This window comes from Pongo abelii, chromosome 7 (genome assembly GCF_028885655.2).
Source record: "Pongo abelii isolate AG06213 chromosome 7, NHGRI_mPonAbe1-v2.0_pri, whole genome shotgun sequence".
Lineage (NCBI taxonomy): Eukaryota > Metazoa > Chordata > Mammalia > Primates > Hominidae > Pongo > Pongo abelii.
In genome coordinates this window covers 105,911,741-105,937,082 of record NC_071992.2, presented here as the reverse complement: position 1 = coordinate 105,937,082, position 25,342 = coordinate 105,911,741, and the positions used below count along the sequence as shown (strand labels likewise).

At 34.8% G+C, this 25,342-nt stretch overlaps 1 protein-coding gene and 1 long non-coding RNA gene across 2 annotated transcripts; one reads left to right on the top strand and one right to left on the bottom strand.

The window, feature by feature from the left end:
* Positions 1-643: 643 nt before the first annotated feature.
* On the top strand, positions 644-24,780 carry CALB1 (calbindin 1; the record flags this gene model as incomplete). The annotated part of the gene is given in 11 exon segments (NM_001133420.1): positions 644-912; positions 1,429-1,505; positions 4,975-5,049; positions 14,159-14,242; positions 14,342-14,398; positions 17,415-17,492; positions 19,920-19,975; positions 20,061-20,100; positions 20,223-20,276; positions 22,686-22,757; positions 23,100-24,780. Coding segments are annotated over 11 exon segments (786 nt in total). The 3' UTR covers positions 23,214-24,780.
* Positions 17,109-23,106, bottom strand: LOC134761952 (uncharacterized). Its single transcript, XR_010141224.1, has 2 exons — positions 22,783-23,106; positions 17,109-17,351 (listed from the first exon to the last, which is right to left on the bottom strand). It is a non-coding gene; the product is annotated as an uncharacterized LOC134761952 (long non-coding RNA).
* Positions 24,781-25,342: the final 562 nt, after the last annotated feature.

Here is a 25,342-nt window from a genome sequence, read left to right as displayed (position 1 = left end):
TTAAGGTTTTATAATTTAACTGTTTTACTTTCCAATTATAATTCTACTTCACACTGAAAAGAAATCCATAATCTCGCTTTTTCATGTTGGCAAGGTTAGTTCATAGAAACCATCTTAAAAAACATTTATATGATGGCACAAAATAGAGTGATTATTGATAGCAGTCAACTCATTGTATACATTAATCAAATTATTCTAATGTGTGCCAATCTTTCACATGCTTTTTTTTTTTTTTCAAACAAATACTGAAAAGTCTTGGAGAAATCACACAAGAATATAATAATCCTTTATGTGATTCTACCCGTCATCAGCTTTCCCCTTCTATCTGAACATTAAAACCTCTCTAGGTAACAAAAGTTTTACTATAATATTCAGGAATAAGATTCTTCCTGGACTAGGAGGATGTAGGGGGAAATGAGCCTGTGTTTTCAGCATCCAATCTCTGAGCAAAGGATCTCCCACCACCTGCTGCTTCCAACAAGCCCAAACTCTCGCTCCAGCTAGCTTTCCTGGGAAGAGAGCAGAAAACTGGAAGGGAGGGGAAGAAGGTTGGTGAGAGCAAGAGGCGGGGAGTGAGGAATGGGAGGCTGGAGGAGGCGTGGCCCGGCTTGGGGCCGTCGGGATAAATACTGAGAACTGGGTGCGGGGTGTAGGGAGAGAACTCTGGAGGAACGCTGAGCTGAGCAGCACCGAGGACAGCGCCCGGCAGCGCCCGCGCCCAGGTCTCCCTCCGCAGCCCTGACTCGCGCACACGCTGAGCTTTTGCTCACTCCCCCTCGCGCGGACACAGACACACGCATATTCACACACCCAGACACACACCCCGCTGTACAATGGCAGAATCCCACCTGCAGTCATCCCTCATCACAGCCTCACAGTTTTTCGAGATCTGGCTTCATTTCGACGCTGACGGTGATTATCTTCTCTTTTTAACTGTTTCAAGACCCGTTTCCATGCCCCTTCCCATTCTTTGCCCTTTTCTGAGCCTCCTGATCCCATTATCCCTCCTTTCTATTCTTTACTTCTTCCCCCTTCTGCCTAATCTTATCTTCTTATCTCCCCGACTGGCCGCCAAACTGTCAACCTGAAAGTTTATATTGTTTCCACCGTAATCCCAAAACCTTAAACTTTTGTCTTTCCAGGAACGGTAATGGGAGGAGAGAGAGAGCAGGGATTGGGGGACACTGCCCCCCCAAAGTTTCTGTGGCTGCGCTTAGCACCCCAACCATCCTCCTTTGTCCTCAGTGGATCTAAAGTTTGATACCCCAGGAGGGGAGCGCTGCCGCGTCTGCACGCTTTGCTGGTTAATCAATGTCCAGGCAAGAGAGAGCCTCTCGGGTCGCCAGAAAGATAACTGTCTTGGAAAGTGAACGGGAAAGACACTTGGAATGAGATATCTGACACCTGGGTGCCTCTTTGTCTTTGCAGGAAGTGGTTACCTGGAAGGAAAGGAGCTGCAGAACTTGATCCAGGAGCTCCAGCAGGCGCGAAAGAAGGCTGGATTGGTAGGTTCAAGTTTGCGAAAAAGAAAAAAAGACTTTTAACCCCCAAATTAAAACATTCTTGTGTTTTCACAGAAAGCCAGCAGCGTAAAGCGCTTTCTGGGTAATGTAAACGTTTATTGACTGCGAAAGGCAAGAAAGAACACTTTTCCAACTCGAATACAGAGAAAGGGGAAAGGGAAAGAGACTGAGAAAGAAAGAGGGAGAGAGAGAGAGAGAAAGAGAAGGGAGGGACAGAGAAGGGAGGGAAGAAGGGAGAAAGGGAGACAGATTTTCTAAAGGGAAAAACCTTGCTATCTGAAATTGGAGCTTTAAATATATATATATATATTCTATACTAGTACTTGCATTAATAGGTCTTAAAAGGGAACTGTGGGTGCATGAGATTCTTTAGCGGATCACCACCTCTACCACTGAGCTTGATTAGGTAATTTTTAACTTCTCTTTTACTGTGTAAGAAATAAGGGGGTAGAAATGCATTTCTGCCCCTTGGTGGTCAAGAAACAGATCTGCAGATGATGGATCTCTTACTCTATCACCAATTATTATTGTTGTGATGTTGATGTAATTGGGGAGATGAGAAAACATCTTGTCCTCACTAAGGGAAAGTTGCCCAACTTGCAACCTAACAGTGAGCAAGAATTTAGCAAGAAAAGGTCTTCATTTCTGTTGAAAGCAAGAAACCCAAAAGGTAGAGAAGTAAAAAGTAAAACAATTTTAAGAATTTCATGTATTGTAAAAAAAGCAAAGTGATACTCTGATGGGCAGCAATTGATGGTGTTTTGAAAATGGCTATGTTTGTTATTTAAGCCATTAGTTAATTAAACAAATGACGATTCTTATTCATTATAAATGACTCCCTTTGGGCATAAATTAACCTGTTAAGAAAATATGTTGTCAGCATAAATATAAAATACAATCAGCTTTTAAACGTAGATGAGATGGTTGTCCAGAGGAAAATGGGTTAAAAATTGTACTACTCTATCGAGGTTTATGTAACACTGCCTTTCAGAAGGCAGTGTTGAATTGGGATGAGTTACACGTTAATGGTCTTTGGCCTTTTTGACTATGTTTAGAAAGAGATTTTACACTACCAATGATGTATATATTATATAGCAGATCACCACCTCTAATATTGAGTGATATATATAAAATTAAATAATATAACTTTTTGCCCTATCTAAATTGAAAATTGTGTAATATACATCTCTGTACAGCATATTCAAAAGAATCCCAGAGGGCTCTAAATGTATTATAATGCATTACAGAACTATCAGTTACAAAAATCATTGACCAAATTGATTTTAAACCAGATTGTGCTCTAGGGATAGTTTTACCCAGATTTAATATTATATAAACTAAAAGTATAATAGAACGGAATAAAATAGCATAAAAATGCTTTATATACTCTCCACCCTCCCCTTATCTTATATATTGCCATGTAAATAAATTTATGCAATACTGTCATTATAGCTTTATGTATCTTTGGCTAATCTAACAAAAGCAATTATCTTCCTCATTTAAAAATACATAGTTTAAAATCCGGTTGGAAAAGTCTTACTTCCCATAAAATTTAGAATTAAAACCTTGGAAGATGCTTCCGGCAGGTAATGATTATATTTTATTTTGTCCAGAAGTAATTTTAATATTGAAATCTATTTCAGCTTAGAAATTTAAATATTCATGAAATTAAAAAATATTTTTCTTCCTCTGATTTTAATATTTGTACCTTTTGTAAGCAATATCTTCATGTTGGAGATTTAGAATTTAATTATTTTTCTCTGTTTTGGAATATTCAAAGCTCCAATTATTAGACTATAATGTAATGATACTAAACAAGCATAGTTATAGGATTATATCAAGTTGCTTAATACCTTGATTCTTGAGCATTTTTCTGGAATGTAAATACAATCTGGATTTTTCTGAATTGAGTATTTTTCTTGATTTGGGTAGTTAAAATCTAAATCAAGATCTGGATTCAGAGTTTCATATAGTAGATACATGTTTCACTATACTACCAACTTCATTGCATTAAACCTACTTGTATATAGTTCTTCTCTTCCTTTAGAACATAAAAATTGCCCTTATAAACCAGGCTTTTCGCATTTCTAGCCATAGGATAACAGATTTCATTGCATTAATGGAAACATTGTTTGGCTTTTCGTATTAATATGAAATATAACAATGCAATATATTTTCAGAAACTATCCTTTTACACTAAACATAGTGTTTGGTCTTTGTAGTTGCACTCATTTTTATACATTTTTAATTGGTGGTGATTATATGCTTTGCACTGTTTAAAAAATAGATTTTGACATACTTGTCAGAAACTTCACAAAGTAAATGTCAAGTCTGCTAGTGAAAGTAGTGGTATTACACCATTTTAAAATTTAGGGACAGATGCTTTGGTTTTTGTTTACGTTAAGGTGTATGTAAAAATAAAAAAAACTGTAGGACTTGATATTCCCACTATTGCCATGGTTGGACACTTTCATTTTCTTACAATTGTTTCTATAACAAAATTAAATAAATACAAATTGTAATTTATCCATAGTCAGTTTTATAAAGACTAAAATATAATTATATTGCTTTGTTATTATTTATTATCTTGGTTCTACTAAAGATGTCTACATTGGTTCCAAACGGATTTTGTAAATACTAGTAATAATGATATTTAGTCTCAATATAGTCCTATAATTATATTAACCTATCTATCCCCAAAGCAAACTTGTGTGGTAGATAATACCACCATCTTGTTAGCTACGATGAAAGCTGAGACCTTAATTTGCTTTCCCAAGGACGTAGAATAGAACATTAGTAAGGGCTGACCTATTTTAAATAGGCTTCAGCTAATGCAACAGGGCTATTTTAAATGGGCTATGTTGGAGGCCCAACGGTAAAAATTAAACCTCCTATAATTTTTAAATTTATTTAATTGATGAACGCCTCTTTTATGCTTAAAACAATCTTTGCTTACAAAGTGAGTTACTCTTTAACATTCACATTTTTTGCTTGTTCAAACTGAAAACATATATTACTTGCCATAGATAAAACATTATGTTAGAATGAGAAAAATGTTGTAAGACAAGATAGTGTAGCAATATAAGGTAATCTTTAGTGAAGCAAGCATTGTTAAAAATATATTGATGGTGATGATTATGTTAAAATTCACTAAAAGTTATGAATGGAGTGATTCTGACTACACTTTCAAAGGATAGCACAGTCTCAAAATTAATAATAGAAGATAAATCATATTAACTGAGAAATAATCATGATTACAACTCTTTCATTTGGAACTGATAAATACCGTGTATCAGTTATGCCTTTAATTTTTATGAGAATAGTTAATCATTATGCATATTTCTAAATGGTTCTAATTTTGGTTTTTCTTTGCAGTAAATTATTAACACCATCACAAGCATAACTGGGTATTTTTTTAACAAACCTCCTACCTGCTTTTATATAATTTTAGGAGTTATCACCTGAAATGAAAACTTTTGTGGATCAGTATGGGCAAAGAGATGATGGAAAAATAGGAATTGTAGAGGTAAGGAATTTATGCATTTTTCTGATTTAATTTTAATAAATGAATTTCAATTTTGAAGTTGTCTTCAAGTCAAGTACGATATAGCAAGACCCATTCAGAGAGGTTTATTTTACCTAAGTAATACATTATCTTCTGTACAGAAGTATAAAGTTAAAAAATGTTCACAAATGAAAAACATCTAAGAGTATTCCTAACCCAGGGCCTAAATTTCATATATTACAAAATTGAGACCATGGAGAAATAAAATTGTTTGCCTCTGGTCATACAGCTGTTTGCTGGCACAGGTGCAGTTAGAGGAACAAGTCCCTGACTTCTACATGAGCATCAATCACATTCCATTACCCAGCCTCACTTCCATACAGTGTCTAAGCACATGGTCCGTCAGTATTTCTTATCACTTAACAGTGTAGACTTGACTTTTAAAATATAAAATAAAATGTTTGCAGTCCCTGTGAAATATTTACAGTCCTTATTTTTCATGGCAAAAAGCTGCATCCTGGTTTGACAGTTGGCCTTAGTAAAAACAGAAGAATTTAACTAGAGTGAGTGAATATTTTATGATCTGTTATAGGTACAGATTTCATGTGAATCTCTGAAAGTTAAAACTGTGGGTGTCAAATCTTATCCTTTCACAATGACTTTTCCTATTAAGGGCAACTTATTTTTGTCTGTGAATCAAGGAAGCAAAACCGATTATGCATCAATTCTTCTGCATTCTCAGATTTGTGAAAGAGCTGTTGCTTCCCTTATGTCTACGTTTCCAGCCTGTGGTGTCTTAGCCTCTTTCTTTATCTCAGCAGCCTATTAGAGAAATTGGGTGGAAGTCTTTGTCCAGAAAAATTAATTAGATCATAATTTAAAATATGCCAAATCATAACATAATTATGTTATTTATATAGTGTTTCTCAGTGTATTAGATTGCGAAGTATTCTGGCTCTCAACAACATTTAGTAATAATTTACCTTTGATTCAGAGAAATAACCTGGTTTTCAAATAATTGATCTTATAGGACACTTGTGATGCCAATGTGAAATACACTTATTTTAAAACAGCTGATACAAATAGAGTTAAGGGAGGACATACTATTATTATCTTTGTAATTAAAAATTTTCCCTGGAGTACATACTTTCCCCTTTACCTGTGTGTAACTCATTACTATATAAATAGATAATAGTAATGGGACTTACAGATTGACATATAGGCCAACTAATCAAGATATGAAACCATCAAGGATAAGAAAATAACTTTTAAATTAAACATAAATGAGATGAGGTAAATCTAATTACTCAAAACTAGTTTGGAAATATGACATCAGTGAAATTACGGATTGGCTCTTTTAGAGTTTGACATACTTTATAATCCTAGTTAAGGAAAACCTGTCAACTTACAGTTAACATACTTCACCTTGAAGGACTCCAATGGACTCAGCTATTTATTCAATTTCATTTCTTCAGTGATACTAGATTGTGCAGTAAAGGGCATTGATCTGATTCACATGGATTTTACATTTTTATAAGGATAAAATGGGTGAGCATGTTTTGAACCCCGGTTTTACTTTATGTGATACAGTCTAATCATTTATGACTTATTATTTGAGCACTATTTTGAATGAGAGGTTAGAGGCCATTTAGCAGACGCATTGTCCTGGAGGTTTAATGAAAGAAATTTCCTCAGAAGTTTTAGATAAGAAACTGTTACAGGAAAGAAAAGGCTTTCTGTGTAAGGAAAGATATAGAAATATAGGTAACAGAAGAGGACGGAGAAGGCAATGAAGTCTGAAATAAAGAAGTGAGAAGCTTTTATAGCAATAAAAATAATAAAAGAATTCACATTTGTATAAAACAAAATTGACAAAGTGTTTTCAAATATGTTATCTTATTTGATCCTCATAACTAGAAAATTAAGTTAATTTAAATATAAAATGAAGATCTATTTTATAGTTATAGCATGTGAAGCTTCAACAGGATTTGCCTAAAGTCACAGAAAAAGTAAGAAATAAACGGTAGAACAGCCAGAACCCAGCCATGTTCCCCCAAACTATTCTGCCTTTTTTTAAATAATAAATAATCTGTACATTTTCTGCATCAAAAGGAAAGGTTTTCAAGCTTCAGTTGGTTGATTACTTATGGCAAGGTTCTAAGTTTAGCCGGGTTGAATAGGGATGCACAAAGTGTTCTGCAGAGAAGTTATTTGGGCAAAGCACTCGAAACATAATTTCAGCAGAACTTTTGATCAGCTGAAGCAGAAATAATTTAAAGGGAGACAAATGAGATACATATAAACTGATTATAAGGTTTTAGTGTTCCAGGACATGGAACTTTTTGCTAGATGGGACTCTTGGGAAGAACTAGCCAACATTCCTCATTTTAAGGATGAAGAAACTGAAGCCCAAAAAGGTCAAATGATGTATCCAAGGTCCCACTTGCAGGGAGTGACAAATTCTATATACAGACTTAGATCTCATTCTGATTTTAGAACTCTTTTCATTAACCTGAGTTATCAGCCAAGACATAGGAGTAAGGGGTCTGGAAGAGGGCATTAGTTTGAGAGAAGAGAAATGGAGAATAGGAGGAAAAATAGGAGATTGCTTCAATAGTTCATATGCATGTTGGTTCACTCTGTGATGGTTAAGAGTGAAGAAAAGAGAAATTCTGAAAATAATTGGGAAATAGAAATTAAAAGTTACAGATTACATGTAGAAAATGCGGAGAGGGAGAGTAGGAAATGTCTGATCTTATATTTTGCTCTCTACTGTAACCAGAAAGCTGTATTAAATGAAGTTCATCCTTTCTTTTTCCAATTTGACATATATCACTTGCTTAGAAATCCTATAAATAATATAGAACACAAAAACACAAATTCTAGCCAGCTGTAAAGGAATGCAAAATCCTATGTTTTCTGCAATTTATAATAATCTACTTACTGACATCAAGCACACATTAACTTTGGTGTTCAAAGGGAAAGGAAGATGGATTTACTTATATGTTATGCTCACTTAATAGTTATATTCACAAACTCATCAAAATCTAATCAAAGTAAACCAAATGATACTCATGCAGTGGTCTGTGTCCCTGATGGAACAGGCCAAATTGGTTTGTCTCTGAAAGATGTCATTCAAAAGATTAGAAAATGTAATGGTTAACTTTCAAAGTTCTGACCTGACAAAGTTAACTGACACTTTCTAACAACATGCATTTGCTACCTAGAAACAAATATGTTTCTTTCTGAACTTTCTAATTTCTTGCCTTTAAATAGATTTAAAAATTCACACAAATACAGTTTAGAAATAAAGAGATTGTTAACACAAACTCAAGACAGGAGCATCAAAATTTTGAGATAATTTAACAAATAACAGGATGGTCAAAAAAATGTTCCAAATTTATTCAGACTAATAGCTCTACTGCAAAAAACGGCTGATTAAAATAATTACAAAGGAAGACTTAATGATTTAGCAGATAATAGAGCTTTCTTCTCTGGTGTTCACATGAAATATAGGTATTTCTCTTAAATGGGTGTCAAATCTCTTAAGTTTTTCACCTGATCCTTTTGGCAATGTGTGAGAACCTACCATCCTCTCCATTCTTACTGTTTCTATCTGTCCAGGTCAGTGCATCCATTGAAAAACAGACCTAAAAGCTATTTTAATCCTAAAACTGTAACAACCCTCCCAGGGAAGCAAGCTCTTCTCCAGCCTTTCCCTCTTTTCATCTGCAGTGGGATTTGAGCCTGTGAGCTTAGCCATAGTGAATATAATTTTTTATGGAAGACTACTTTTCCACCACAGAATTTTGGGAAATGACTGACAATGAAATCTGATTTTAAAATTCCCTTCGCATAGATTTTTCTAAATGATTTATTAGGAATACTTTTTTGATTGAGGATTTTAATGGAGGGTGATGAAGGTAAGGGACAGTCTCTAAGCCAAGAAAGTCAGACTCTGCCTTCAAATCTGGCTCCAACTACAATCTATGTAAGAGCAGGCCATTTACCCTCTTTGAGCCTCTGTTTCCTTGGTAGTGAACAAGGATGACAATGTATTAACTTCATAAGGTTGTTATGATCATCAGTATCAAATAATACATGTTGAACAAGTAGATCGACCCTGGCACACTGTAAAAACTCAACAAATGTATTTGCAGTTATTGTTACATATAAAAATAACTTACTACAAAATCGACCCCATCTTCTGAATGCCAAGCCTTTCCCCTCACTTATTATATAATTTGTCAAATTCAAATTATTAAACTGAAAGAGCTTTACATTTTTGATAGTTATTTACCTTTCAAATTTCCTGGACTCACTTCTCACTGGCTAGGGAAAACGTTTTTCTGGTTCTCAAGTGAAAAAAAAAATGAATGCTTGGCTAATACATGTTCAAGAATGTTAACATACCATGATTGTCTTTAAAAGTTAGGAATTCTGCCTCATGTGCACTGTGATATAATTTGTATCACTAATGAAGTTGCCTTTCATGTATACTCTCCTCACAACTAGTGCTTAGCTTTATTGTTGTTTTTATCTCCTGCTTTGAAATTGTCAGGGGAAAAGTTGTTTGAAAGTATCTGCCTCCCTATATGGTTCTCACTAGTGGTGACTGTGGTCACCAGCACAGTGCCTAGTATTTAGTAGCCAAATGAGCCACAGCAAGGGATTTCAACTTACTCCAAAACATCAGGCAAAGGCTCTGTATTATGCTAGAAATAAAACAGAGATGTAAAGACCCCTGTTATGGGTAGAGTTTCCTGGGAAGCAGATTTGAGTGGAACAGTAGCAATGAGCAGGCTTATTAGGAAGTGCTCTTGGGATCAATACCCCGGGACGGAAGTGAAGAGAATAGATCTGGGCAGAGGGAGAAGCTAGGCTGTGTCACAGTCTCAACGGGGACATCAGCTGACCCTACAGTGAGTTCTGAAGCTGGGATGACCCTTCAGGAATGTCTCTAGTTTTGAGTGAGACCGTTGGGCCTTTATATCCCCATGTTGATCAGTCACAGGATGCCACTTACTTGGGGACATAGCTCTCTTCAGCCCAGGTATTCCTTCAATGGGGCCTCACAGGTGAGGCTGCAGCAACACTCCCAGCACTTGAAGGGAGTTCTGGGTAGCATATTACAATGTCCACCCCAACCCCTATTCACAGTTCAGTAATAAGTTATTGGAATTATCTCCAAAGGAACTTTACCTCCATTTATTTACAGCCTATCCTGATGCTAGACAAATAGTTAATTGCCTTTATGTATTGCTTCAATAAAATATTTACTAAAATTTGTGCAGTTTCTGGGCCACAAAACAGTAAATAAGACACAGACCCCATCCTCAAGGAGCACGTAGACTAGCAGGGGAGACAAGCAAGTAGAAAGTTGTTGGGGTTTTTTTCCTACTCTTGATGACAAGCAACCAGTTCTCAGAAACGAAGCTCTGAGGGATTCTACTTATTTCCTTAGCTACCTGCCTTCCACTCATCCCCTTGATATTCTTCACTCTCTTCTCCAACTCATAAAAAAGTTTTGGGAGTTCATAAAAGAGCAGGCAGGCAGCCCAAAGATTACAGGATCACCAATAATGTTGGAATAAGAAGTATTGGGTACTTCTATAAACAGCAGTGACTTAGCATATCTGAGAATAAAGCAACTCTACTTAAAACCTCCTATATGAAAGACCTTTGGCACGTTATAGACATAGTCATAAAGGCTACAGCTGGAGAATTACTGTGCCAAGCTCTGAAACTTGAATATTGATTCATACACGTTGAGAGAAGAACCGAGAGACAACACAGGACCACCACATTGTGAAACATATCTTAAGAAAGATTTCTTTATATTCACTATAGCCACATCCTATATACACATAATAATCTTTTATATGCTTAAGACTCCTTTCTAACATTTATAAAATAGGATGGTATCATGTTGAGTGTAACATTAATGGTTCAGTGAAATTAAAACAGATTGAATATGTTGCACATTGATGTGATCTGTATTTTTTAATAATTTAAGTATAAGACCAAAGCAGTATGGGCAAGAAATACACATTTATAGTAGACATGAAGAGCATTTTTACTATCTATGTATCTGACATTCAGGAGACCTCTCAAATTTATGTGAGTTACATGAACTTTTATGTTGAAACAAAGATGGCAATTTCCCTAATTTTACATTTAGTGATTGCTTACTAGTTCATTCATTTATTTTTTTCGTTTTTATGTATTCAGTGAATTTGGAGATGTAAAATATTTAAAGAAAAATTATTCTTGTTTGTTCAAAGCAACACACACTAATTATAAAAATCCAAACAAAATAGAGAATTATGATGAAGATAAGCAAAAAATACTCTAAATCCTTTTAAGTACATGTTTTTAATAAAGTAAAATTACTAACCAATCCACAAGCATTTATTTCAGGCATATAACATGCTAGATATCATGCTGACCATTCAGGGGATGCAGAAAAGTATTATTCCCTGCCCTCTTGAAATTAATGGTCTAGAGGAAGGTCATGCAAAAATTGTAAGAAGTATCTAACAAGTTGCATACTAATAAATAAAGGACGAGTTGGTGTTAGCTATCTCCTGTTTCCTAAATGAACACTTACATTCATGAAAAAAACATAATAAAATGTGGCTAGACCTTCTATATAATGCAGAACCCTCCAAAATGTATACATAACATCCATTTCCATTGTTCAATCTTTCCCTTAAAATGTCTGCCTCTGATATATTTTCTTCTCTTTGATGTGTTTTATTGTCTTCCATCTTTGTTCCCTCTTCTTTCTTGCGTTACTTTTTCTTCTCTTCCCATCTTCCTTAAAATCCTCAAGAAGACATTCTTCAGAATCCCTCCAGGAAAGTATTATTATAGAAGAGGCCAGGCTCAACAAGACTGGATGGGTGTGGGTGCTTCTCCGTCCTCCAGAGCCCCTCTCCATGCTGAGCCCACCCACTGCCATTCTCCTTCCCTTCTCCTCTTCCCCCTTAGCTCTCAGGGGAGACCTACATTCTAGGCCTAACTTACCAGATATCTGGATACTTTATAATGAAAATCATTTATAGCTACTTTCCACTAGGAGCCCACTTACAGATGAGGAAAAAAAGGTATTTTTATAAGGAAAATGGTGTTTTAGATTTCAATGAGTAGAAACAGCCTATCATATTTAAACTACCTCATTGTCACGTGTAAAAATCACCAACAAATTCATTATTTGCAGTCCAAGAGCAAAGAAGCAACCAAACCATTCTATTACTGTCTTCAACAAGCATGTTGTTGACTTAATCTACTAATAATCACCAAATTAAAGTGATTTTCAGTCTGCCAATCATCAGGTCATCATTCAACCTCTTTGGGCCTTAGCATCCTCAATTGAAAAATTTGGTCTTTGAATTAAATTAAATTACATTATTTCTGAGGTATAGAATTTTATGATTCAAGTATTCAAAGGAATTGAAAGAATGCAAAAGTCACAGAAGTATGTCCTGAGTTTAATAAGGGACCTGGATAACACACACACACACACACACACACACTGCAATGATGCAAATGTGTTTATGTACCAAAAGTTAATTACATTTTTTTAAAAGTACTGGCACATTATAAACCCCCATTTTTACTTTTTAGATATATTATCATCTACTCACATTAGTGACCTTTCTTTAAAAATAAATAAGAAAATGTTTTATAACTAGGTCATATTAAACATGTTGATATAAGGTTTGGCCCTTTCCCTTAGTCTCACCCACATGTGTAGTGCCTATAAATCGAGTGGTTTTAATTTGAAATATTATTTCAAAAATCTAAAAATAAGATAAGCTAAAGGGCATACACAGGCATAAGAAAAATTAGATTCCTTGCATATAAAGTAGAATAGTGCATTTTATATTAAATTTTAAATTTTTAAATGAACTTAAAAGGATGAATTTTTTTAAAAAGGTTATGATAGTATTTTCCATAACTTGGTAGAACTTTTAGAACTGACTCTGACTTTAAGGCTGATCTAGACTATAGGGTCTTGGCCTAAAATCCACGGATGAGGGTCCATGCCCATGATCTAGGGAATTCATCAAATTCTGGAAATCAGATGAAATGTAGTGTGTGTAGATTCATTCTTTAATGGTGAAAATGCAGTGCTTCCAACAGAAGGCGTTTTGAACCCAATATATTCAAGGAACACTGGCTTCTATTTCAAGTCCTTGTTTTAGTGATGAGGGTACTGAAGTCCAGAAATGGCTCGGGGTTGCTGGGGACTACAGCTAATTAGCTACTGTGCCAGAAATAGATCTCACATCTGCAGTGGAGCCATCAATCCAGCTCCCTCCTTCTCTGCACGCAATAGATTAGTCATAAAATGGGATATGGAATCCTTTTTCTTCCAAAAAAAAAAAGAGAGGAGGATTGAAGTTATGAAATGAGATCTAAGGGAAAATGTCATAGAGGCATGCCGTGGAGATCAGAAAATAAACCCCAGCTCTGGATTCAAGCAGTGGATGTCCTTCCAGCAGAAAGCAACGGTTTGAGAACCGGCTTTTCTTATTCCAGTTTAATGCCCCACCATTCATGGTGAATTTCTTTTCCATTGCCTTACGATTGTCTTTGGTTTATCTTCTCTTGTATCTCATGGTAGGCTTTCTCCTAGGGCTTGGGAATACATTTTCCCTCTTCACTCCCCTCCCCAACATTTATGTTCCTCATGGTTTCTTTCACTTCACATGAAATTTATGGCCCCCACATGTGCCTTTCTGTGATCCTGTGAGGAGACAGGAGAGAGGCATAGAACACTACTCTGTGGCATAGAACACTTGAAGGGTTCAAGCCACCAGGATGAATCTGCCTGAATGTCCAGCAGACAAGAAGTGGCCACGCTAGTTCTACCTGAGCACAAGTCTGCTGCGGCCACCTCACTGACCAAAGAACCAAGCACACAAGGGCACACGAGCGTTGGAGAATCGACAGCACACCATAGGAAAGTACCAGAAAGGGAAAGCCGACTCTAATGTTTTTCCTCTCCCACTTTTCTAGCCTGTGAGGGAACATGTTGAAGAAAAACTAAGCAGCAGGTAATGGCAGAGACTTGTTTTTGAGCAACTTACAACAAGTTTCTCTCTTCTTAAATCTTTTTCAGTTGGCTCACGTATTACCCACAGAAGAGAATTTCCTGCTGCTCTTCCGATGCCAGCAGCTGAAGTCCTGTGAGGAATTCATGAAGGTATAAGAAAGCTGCCCCTTTAAGAAAGCTGCTTAAAGTAGGAAAATTGTTCCTTTTATTAAAAATGTGTTTGTTTTCCTTATCCAAAATTACTTACAGACATGGAGAAAATATGATACTGACCACAGTGGCTTCATAGAAACTGAGGAGCTTAAGGTAAGCAAATAAAAACTTCTACTAAGTTTTTCCTTTCAGATGCAATTATGAACTAAGAGTTTCCTAGCTTTTCAAAAAACCTCCCACAAAAGAAACTAATGTTGAACAGTGTCACATTTTCACCTACTCTTCGACATTGTTAATGAAGTACCAGATCAAAAAAGCAGCTTCAATTGCTTCTTGAAATTCTGTGCAGTAATGCCAGAAATTAACGTTTTCTGTGGTGTACACAAATATAAGACAGACAGACAGACAGAATTATAGATAAGCCGAATAAGCCATTCATTTTATTGAAATTTGTAGTTTTAGTTCTCAAAATAAACACATATATATATAAATTTCCTTACAAAAGAAAGAAGAAAAAGTTAGTGAATAGCTACTGTATGCCAACTACTTTACACATAATGTCTTATTTAATCTTTGCATAAGTTGTATGACATTGTATTACCCCAGTGAGGAAGAGTTGAGAGAAGTTAAATGATATACTGAAGGTCACACAGAAATCGGACAGAGCCGTGATGTGCAAATCCAGGCTTGTCTGCCTCCAAGTCCTGTAGACATTCTATACAACCTACTGTCTCTCAACAACGATGATAAAAAATAAAAAACTTCTATAATTAAACTTTTGAAAAACTGAAACTTAGAGAATGAATTTATCACTTCGGATATCACAGAGGAGGATATAAAGGAAAAGGCAGAGATCTGAAATCAAGTCTTACCTCATTAATTACTATAGCTTTCCAATTTTCTCTAATCTTTAAAATAAGGGTAATAAATCCTTCCTCTCAGGCCTATTGTGAAGCTCCAGTAAGATTCTGCACATGAAAGCTTTTGTGACATGCAACATAAAATAAATTATATTATTCATGAACTCAATTTACTAGCCTTTCAGGAATATGGAAGTATTCTTCTCATTTCCTCAAACCGACCCCAAAACATCTCCATCTGAAAGACCCTACTTTTTCTATTTTTAGAACATAGAGTGACTAAAATATAAGTGAGTTAATATTTACTGACTATGTGTCAGGCAGAATACAAGGTGCTTGAAATGTATTTTAAAATTTAATCCTCACAGAAAATATGCAAGGCAGGTATTATCATTCGTAATATAAAAACAGTGAGATTGGAATGCAGAGAGATTTGACGATTTTTCAAGATTACACAGCTGCCTAGGAAGAGAACCTAGATTTGTACCTAGAATATCTGATAATGCTAAGAATGATTCCCCACCCCACCCCCACAGCACTACATGCTTTCAGACTTCATTTATTAAGAGCTCCTCTTTCGCTATGTGGGGAAATATGAATATCAGCAGTTCTAGTCATAGTTCAACATAGTTTGAGTAGCATACAATTTTAAAGATGGAACTGGGACATTTGGGCCATGGCAAAATGGCTAAAACATACTCAATTGTATCCTCTTGAAAATGTAAACGTTTTTAATGTGAAGTCACTGAAAACAAGGTATTTTACAAACTTGCAGCTCAGCAACCCACAAGGTGACAGTTAAGCCACTGTGTTTTTATTTTATTAGTTAGACCAAAAATATTCTTTTAAAGATCCTTTTTAGTTCATAATGAAAACCTTAGCTCATTTCCAATACTGACCTCTAAATATTCTAAAAGTCTCCTTCTTTGTTCCAAATTTTATTCTCAGAAAGAGATTCTAAATAGAAGTCCTCTTCCCTGGGGAATTTTGAAGCTAAGTTGGCATTCTTTTTTAATGGATCTTTCAAGAAAGCTAATTTTAAGATCCATAATAGAGTAAAACATCACTTGCTCTCAGACACGACTTTGAATCTCTGCGTCCCAAGGTTTCTCCCAGGCTATTTTTGTGACCACCATTTTAGTCTCTGATGAGGCTTTTTAACCCAATTAATCTCTGACAAAAGCCCCAGAAGGCTCAAAAATAAAATTCAACCCCAACAGATAACTTTGAATTTTCCATGCTTCGCTTTGGATTTGAAGTGGAATATTTGAAGTAAAAAAATTTTATCAAACTAAGAAAAGAGTCTCTTTCCTTTAAAAAAGTGACATCAAATCAGCCCAGAACTGGAACATTTAGGAGGGAGATAAGTCATTGCTGAATCAAAGAAATCTAATCCTTCAATAATATCTGGGCACAGTATCTGCCTAGTTTTTCCTAATTGCATTAATTCATTTTCTGAGAAAATAAAGGAGTTACAAATGAATAGCACTAAACAAAATGAATGACTATTATATGCTTAAGTGCTTACACTGTCACTTATATGGCAAATCTTTGTAAAGCTTTTATTTATGTTTCTGTTAAAAAAAATTAAATTCACTCCTAAGCTCCAGCTGTCAAGTTAATAATCATCTTTTTTTCATCCTTCCCACATTAATCTCTATTTTAATATGATTCATATATCTTTCAAAGATTCAATGACATCAACTGTGGCCAATTTTGTTAATTTAAATAGTCAGCGGAAGCATTTTAACCAAAGTGCTTTGGACTGCATCAAGCCAACTGGCCCTCTGGAGAAATAAGCATCATGCTGGCTATAAACTAATGTGTAAATACAGCCTGGGGAGCAGAAAATGGATTTGAAATTAGGGATAGATCTCTATCTGGTTTACTGATATTTTTTCACACATATTCCAAAGGCATAAAGGCCCTTGTGTTTCTCACAGAACAATCCAATGAGTACTTGTGAAGATATCAGTAAGAAGAAATGCATCCATTGGGCTGGCTGGTTTTAAAAGGTTTTATTCAGGTTAATTGAAATCATAAAGTCATGGTAATGCACAGACAAGGACCAATGAAGTCTCAGGAAAAAGCAGGTATTATTCCTGTCAAAGGTAGTTTCATTGCTGGAATGCCAGGAGGACAACCTGGTTTAGTCTTTCTTCTATTATAAGTTCCTCTACTCACCTGCTTCTACCCTCAAAAGGAAACTTTCTTTGCATTCCTGGTATGTCCTGTTCCAAGCCATTCTGAAATGAAAGTAGATGATATATTATTAATGAAATTAATCTAAGTGTTCTTTGTTTTAACAGAACTTTCTAAAGGACCTGCTAGAAAAAGCAAACAAGACTGTTGATGACACAAAATTAGCCGAGTATACAGACCTAATGGTAAGACTGATCTTGAAAAGATTGCACCCAAGAGCTCATGAAGTAGTATGATGTTCTTGCTAACTCCCAAGGCTACACAGGATGAAATAAATAAACGGTGGTGTGGGCATCATATGCACATAGGTATCATTTTATTTGAAAACTGAAATACTTAGGGATGCTTACATCTTGTCATTTTGAGTTCTGCAGGCATTGGCTTTAAGACTCAACATATGAGCATTTTCTTCCTTGTAGAGCTGTGTAATTTTTATCTATCAAAAGATGACTTGTTTTTCTTCCAAAGCCAGTGTAATTATATCACTAAATTATATAACTTACACATATATAAGGTACACTATATATATAAATTATATCACCAAAAACTCACTTATTATAGAGTTCCTAAATCCATTTTTATCATAGTTTGGGAAATCACACTTTGTTGAGTTTAAAGAGACCATCTAGCTACTTTATTAATTAAGCAACTTAAAATGGGTCTCCTTTTGATTTTTGTTGTTTCGGGGTTTTGTATTGGTGCTTTGAATGAGGAAATCTAAATATGCCCTAAGGCTGATGCTATGGTAAATAGTGACAACTAAGATCAATTATAGAATGTTGATAATAGAGCCAAGAAAACTGCTTTACACATAGGCACTTACTGTTTCAGAAAAAAAAAAGAGCAGATAAATAAGGTTCCAGATAAAATAAAGCAATGTCTATGAAGTCAGTTTGTTTCTATTGGACGAAGTTTGCTCATTTTGACTCATCACAGAATTAGGATTACCAGGAGATACATATATTTATACAGCTTTCAGTACTGTGAAGGTACTGTGAATTCTTACTCCACGGATTTACATCAATAAACCATAAACATGGCTCTATACTACAAAAGCTACTGTTATATTAGATTGAAGAAGGAGTTAGACTTTTTAATTACTCCAAGAAACAATCTAATAAAGGGTTTGATTATATTTGATGTAACTGAGGTTTGCTTTCAGCATCTCAGCTTACTTTTATCTGGGTTGGGGGAGGGGGAACTACTAGAACTTTACTATTGCCTTATTCACTAACTAGTGCTATTTATTATAAAGTGGGGCTAAATTTAATTTCAAAACAACCAAAAAGGTTTTCATGGTCATCTTTCATTCCTCATTACATCTCCACTTACAATAGCACTAGCAAACAAATGGGGGAGAGTTTCTTGATATGTGTCACAATCAGCAGGTCTAAGCTCTGAATAACTTTTGGGTAATGGACAATAACCTACATTTATCAATTTTCTATTTTGTTCCAATCTTAAGGGACGCCTATTTAAAGAAAGGCTCCTTTCCAGGTAGAATATTGAAGCAGCCTTTCAAAACCCACTCAGATGGGAGTTTCCCTCTGTTGGATTGGCCTGACATATCTGATTAAATGTCATAAACCAGTTCAAATCCAGGAAGCAAATTAATCAAGAGCTAATTAAAATTTAAATATATATGTTGGGAAATATTTCCCCATGGGCACAAAACTAAGTGATCGAGCTGTCCAGTATCTTGGTAGATAGTGTGACAATATCAGAATGTATGGTCAATGGATTATAAAATGTTTTGTCAGCATGGGACCCTGAAAAAAATCTGCCTCCTACAAAAGATTCTTAGAATACCTCAAACACAGAATGCCCTTCCTTTCTTTCTTAAAAAGATGTCAGTAAATCTATATCCATTATAACACTGGACACATTCTGTTCTTTAAAAACAAAAATAATGTTAACTTTTCACATATTTAGTGTTCATTCAGTATACACATTTTATATATTTAATGTAATTCATATATACTACTTTGGTATAACATATTATAGCAATAGTTGCTACTGTCTAAAAAGGTGAATGCTTCCCAAATACGGGTATGAGTGTGTTTACATCTGGATGTGTCTTTGTGAATGAGGTATATATAAGTGCAATGGAGAGTTGGAGAGCTTTATGGAGTTTCTAATACCCAATAGAAAATAAAACAATTCAAAATTATTCAAAAATTCTATTCTCTAAGGATTTATTTGTCATCTGTTTTCTGATTCTGTTTGTGGTATTCTATGCTCTAAAAGGGTGAAATACATATTTATTTTCTTATTGGAGAGACTCCAGAAGTGCAAAAACTGTCAGACACCATCCCCCCCACATCTTGATACACATATAAATGTATTTGCAATAAAAAAGAGACAGTATTCTAGAAGCATAGCTAAAACCACTATTTCTGTTTGACTATTCTATATTATTCTGATAAACTCTAGCAATTGACATATTACAGAATTAAAAATTTGCATTGAAAGTTTTAAAAATGCTAGTTTTTAAAATTTTACTGTATATATACAAGTAGTTGATAACTCAAACAACTTTATTTTGAAGTTCATCTCCTTCATGCAATAAATTATTCCTCAAATAGCTAGAATAATGGCATTCTGTCTTTCAGCTGAAACTATTTGATTCAAATAATGATGGGAAGCTGGAATTAACTGAGATGGCCAGGTGAGTTTAGGAACCATGAAAAATGTTGTAAGTGGATCCTTTTCAAAAAATGTAATATATTAATATAATGTTTTTCTCTCAAAAGGTTACTACCAGTGCAGGAGAATTTTCTTCTTAAATTCCAGGTACTTAACTTTTTACTACCTTAAATAATATTTTCCTTGAAAAGCTAGAATGTGGGAGACTTGTCAAGGGAAACATACTGAAACATAGTAATAATATTTTAACATTTACTCTCTATCTTTAGGGAATCAAAATGTGTGGGAAAGAGTTCAATAAGGCTTTTGAGCTGTATGATCAGGTAAAAGTTTGTTACTTTTTCCTTTCTTTTTTATTGAAGTAAGAACACAACATAAGATCCTCTTAAAAAATTTAAGTATAAAATACAATACTGCAAACTATAGAGACAATCTTGACAGCAGATCTTTAGAATTTATTCATCTTATATAATTGAGACTTTATGCCCATTGGTGAATAACTCCTCATTTCTCCTTCCCCCAGCCCTGGCAATAACATTCTACTTTATGAGTCTGACTATTTTAGATACCTCATACAAGTGGCATCATGCAGTATTTGTCTTGTACTGAGATTGATTGATCATATGCAGTTCTATTTTTAATTTTTTGAGGACTCTCCACACTGTTTTTCATAGTGGATGCACCATTTTTGCATTCCCACCAATGTATACAAGAGTTCCAATTTTTCTTCATTCTCACTAACACTTGTCTTTTATCTTTTTGATAATAGCCATTCTAACAGGTGTGAGGAGATATCTTATTGTTAGTTTAATTTTTATTTCTCTGATTAGTGATGTTAAGCATTTTTTCATTTACCTGTTGGCCATTTATATATCTTCTTTGGATAAGTGTCTACTCAAGTCATTAACCCATTTTTTAAATTGGATTATTCATTTTTGCTATTGAGTTATAGGAGTTCTTTATAAATTTTGGAAATTAACCCTTTTTGGGATGTGGTTTACAAATATTTTCTCCCATTCTGTAGGCTGCTTTTGCACTCTGTTGATTGTTTCCTTTGCTGTGCAGCTTTTTAGTTTGATGCAGTCTCGCTTGTCTATTTTTGCTTGTGTTGTCCTTGCTTATGGTTTCATATCCACAATATCATTGCTAAGAACAATGTCATAAAGGTTTTCCTTATGTTTGTTTGCTTCTAGGAGTTTTACAGTTTTAGATCTTATATTTAAGTTTTTAATCTATCTTGAATTTATTTTTTATATGGTGTAAGCTAAGGGTCCAATTTCATTATTTTGCATGTGGCTGTATAGTTTACCTAACACCATTTGTTGAAAAAAGCTATCTTTGTCCCATTTTGTGTTTTTGGCACCCTTATCAAAGATCAGTCGACCATAACATGTGAAACTGAGAGCTCATTAGTCTATGTTTCAATTTTTGTTTCAGTGCTATACTGTTTTAATCACTGTAGCTCTGTAATATATTTTGAAATCAAGAAGTGTGATGTCTCCAGGTTTGTTCTTCTTTCTCAAGATGGTTTTGGGCTATTTGGGATCTTTTGTGGTTCCATATGAATTTTAGGGGTTTTTTATTTCTATAAAAATTGCCATTGGGATTTTGGAAGTGATTGCACTGAATCTGTAGATGTGTTTGAGTAATATAGACATTTTAACAATATTAAGCCTTCCAATCCATAAACACAGGACGTCCTTCCATTTGTTTCTCTGTTAACTTCTTTCATCAGTATTTTATGATTTTTAGTGTATAAGTTTTTCATCTCAGTTAACTTTATTCATAAGTATTTTATTCTTTTGGTGCTCTTGTAAATGGGATTTTCTAATTTCCATTTCAGATAGTTTATCATCACAACTAATTTTTGATTGTTAATTTTGCATCCTACAACTTTATGGAATTTGTGTATTAATTCCAACAGTTTTTGAGAGGTCTTTAGGGTTTTCTCCCTATAAAAATAATATCTGCAAACAGGGATAATTTAACTTCTCTCTTTCCAATTTGGATGCCTTAAAATTTTGTTCTTATCTATAATTTGATTCTTCAGAAGAATTTGGAAAAAACGATTATGAAAATTACACAAACAACTCCTTCTTTTCATAGGAAAGGTAATACGGTATGCCCAAATTACACAAACCCCTGATTCGAATCCCACACTATCATTTACCTGCTTTGAGACTTTGAACAAGATACCAAACTCATGTGAGCCTCAAAATTTCTTCATTTGTAAACAAGAGATAATAATAACACCACTTTGCAGGATTGAATGAGGATTAAACGAGGTGAAAATATCCAGCAAAATAAAGGTTATTTGTGATGTCACTAGGTCACATCCTTTGCTTCTAATTTGTTTACTCCTGGACCTGTGGGCTCTAGCAGAATTCTGCCACACCCTGGTGTGACATGGAGCCACATACCTTCCCCAGCCCTCCGTTTCCTCACTTGTCCTAGAAGATATGATATTGTTAACATTAAGTGAATTACATGTGTAAGTACTTTGAAAAGTTCAAGATCTTTTACAAATATAAGGTGTTGAATGAGAGGTAACTAATACCTTGCATATTTTACAACTTTGGAGCAGCTAAAACTTGGGTGACCTGACATAACAGATTATCTGCCAAGTATGCAGTTGGGAGACTTTCTAAGGATTCCAATTATTTCCATTTTACTTCATTTCCCACTACTGTAGATGGAGTTGGTTGTATACTATTTTATTTCTCCTCCCCCAGGACGGCAATGGATACATAGATGAAAATGAACTGGATGCTTTACTGAAGGATCTGTGCGAGAAGAATAAACAGGTAACTTAGTTACCATGGCACTTACTTCTTTAAGCAGACTCTGTGGATCCATCCAAAACCAACCGCACATCCATTTTGGAAATCTACTTTAACAATTTATAGAGGAGCAGAAATAGAATTCAGTTCTTAACTCAATTTGGTTCTGGCCTAAATCAGGGTAACTGTGATAAATAGATTTTAAAAACAACCTTGTGATTATTCACATTTGTATAAGAATTTAATCCAGCTCTTTTGTTAATGGATTGATGTAACAAGTAGTTTCATCTCACATTTTATCACTTGACAGTGGTTAATTAACTTCCATATTTAACTGGATTACAATGCCATTTATGTTCTATACAGGATCTGGATATTAATAATATTACAACATACAAGAAGAACATAATGGCTTTGTCGGATGGAGGGAAGCTGTACCGAACAGATCTTGCTCTTATTCTCTGTGCTGGGGATAACTAGAGTTGGTGGCCGCAACCACTTGCTAGTGATACACTGTATCTAAAAAATAACTGTGCACTATAAGGGAGTAGGCTGTATTTTCTTTTATATCTGTAAATTTAACTGCATATAGATAATTATCCAGGATGTGTGGCTCATTCTTTTCAGCTTGTTTCTATACTGTTTGTAATATACAGTTTTTGTAACCATATGATTGAAAAGAAGAAAGTCTATGCTTAGGCCAGTCAGTACATCCAATTTTAAAAAATAACATATTCTTGCTTTCACAAATATAGTTGGACAAGATTTCCCTAAAAATTCCATCCACCAGGATTAATCTCTAAAATTCTAGTCTCTGATGTGCAAATGCACATTTGTCACTGAATAATGGAATTATGTATAACAAGCCAAACATTCTTATTTTAGACAATCATAGAACTGCCCCATAAAATATTTCTAAAGCTTATTTCTATTAGGAGGAATGTGCTTTTGCATCTAAAATACTCACCAAAATATAGTTAATTGTGGCTTTATGAAGTTAACAGTCTCATTACAGATTTAGCTTACTAATCAACAGCATGTCTACTGCTTGGATCCATACAAAACTATCAGTTCAAGTTGATGTGACAAGGGAAGGGAGCACCAGATGACACATAAATCTGTCTGATTCTATGCCTGTATTTCCAACAAACTTACTGTCGGAGGATATGACCTAAATCCATTTTCTAAACTGTTTTCACGTGTTGCAAATTATTATAGTCAACTGCTGTTTTATGTCATACTCTGTGTAATCTCTGATTAAATTTAATATACTGCGTATCCTGGTGTCTAGTTTGCATACTTCCTGGATTTTCTTTCTATGTAGAACTGTTCATTTCCACCAAGGGTATCTGCTGCCTCTGAAAATATTTTTTTCTAGCTATAACAACTCTATTTTTTACTACATAATTAAATTTTAATGTAAAATTCATAGCATCCTGATTATTGAATGTTATATCATCAATACTTTTGTGTATTCTGTGGATTCTATATTTCATATTGAGATCAGCATTCAAAATAGTTCTATTTCTATCTGCAAATAGTTTCAAATGAGTTTAAAAAAATAACATCTGAAAAGAAATGCTAATGTAATCATTTATCTTATCTAGCAAGAAGATTCTAAAACATTCTTTAACACACATCTAAGTCACAGTTTCACATATTTGTAGCTAGAATATCCTATACTGGTTATAGTTGATATGTAACAGTTGGTGATTTTAGATTTCTTTGATTGTGAAACAGGGAGCTATGAGAGATGTGTCCATGTGAAATTTACAGTTACTGCCTAGGAGTTAATGATCGTTCCGGGTCAGCTTGAATGTCCCCATTCTATAAATTCAACACTTATTTTCTGAATTCATAAAATAACCAGAAAATGTGAGCTATAATGTTTCCCTCAAGAACAAACAGAAATGAGATTTGCCAAAAACTAAAATTCAACAAATGATGTTGAGTGGGAGATTGGCTTTGCCTTTAGCGTGTAAATGGAAGCACTGCCATTAGACTGAATTTAACTACTAAGAATAAATAAAGAAGAAAATAACCTTAATCTCTTGTATTTGTTTTTTCTTCAAAATGTCAACTGACATGCGATCCATGATGGATCCAGGTGGAAATGTAGGATGAAATTATTATGGCCTAAGGAATCTAAATAAACGTAAATGTGACTCAGTGAACTACTGGATACTTTATTGAATTGAGGGGTGTCTCTAACATTAAAATTTACAAAGAAATCTCAAAGTATCCAAATATTTGAAGTTTTCTGCCCAAATAACACAGTCAAATATTTCTTTTAATTTTCTTTTTTTTTTTTAAAGATGGAATTTCACTCTGTCACCCAGGCTGGAGTACAATGGCATGATCTCGGCTCACTGCAACTTCTGTCTCCCGGGTTCAAGCGATTTCTTCTGCCTCAGCCTTCCAAGTAGCTGGGACTACAGGTGCCCGCCACCAGGCCCAGCTAATTTTTTATTTTTAGTAGAGACAGGGTTTAACCATCTTGGCCAGGCTGGTCTCGAACTCCTGACCTCATGATCTACCTGCCTTCCCCTCCCAAAGTGCTGGGATTACAGTCGTAAGCCACTGTGCCCGGCCCATAGTCAAATATTTCT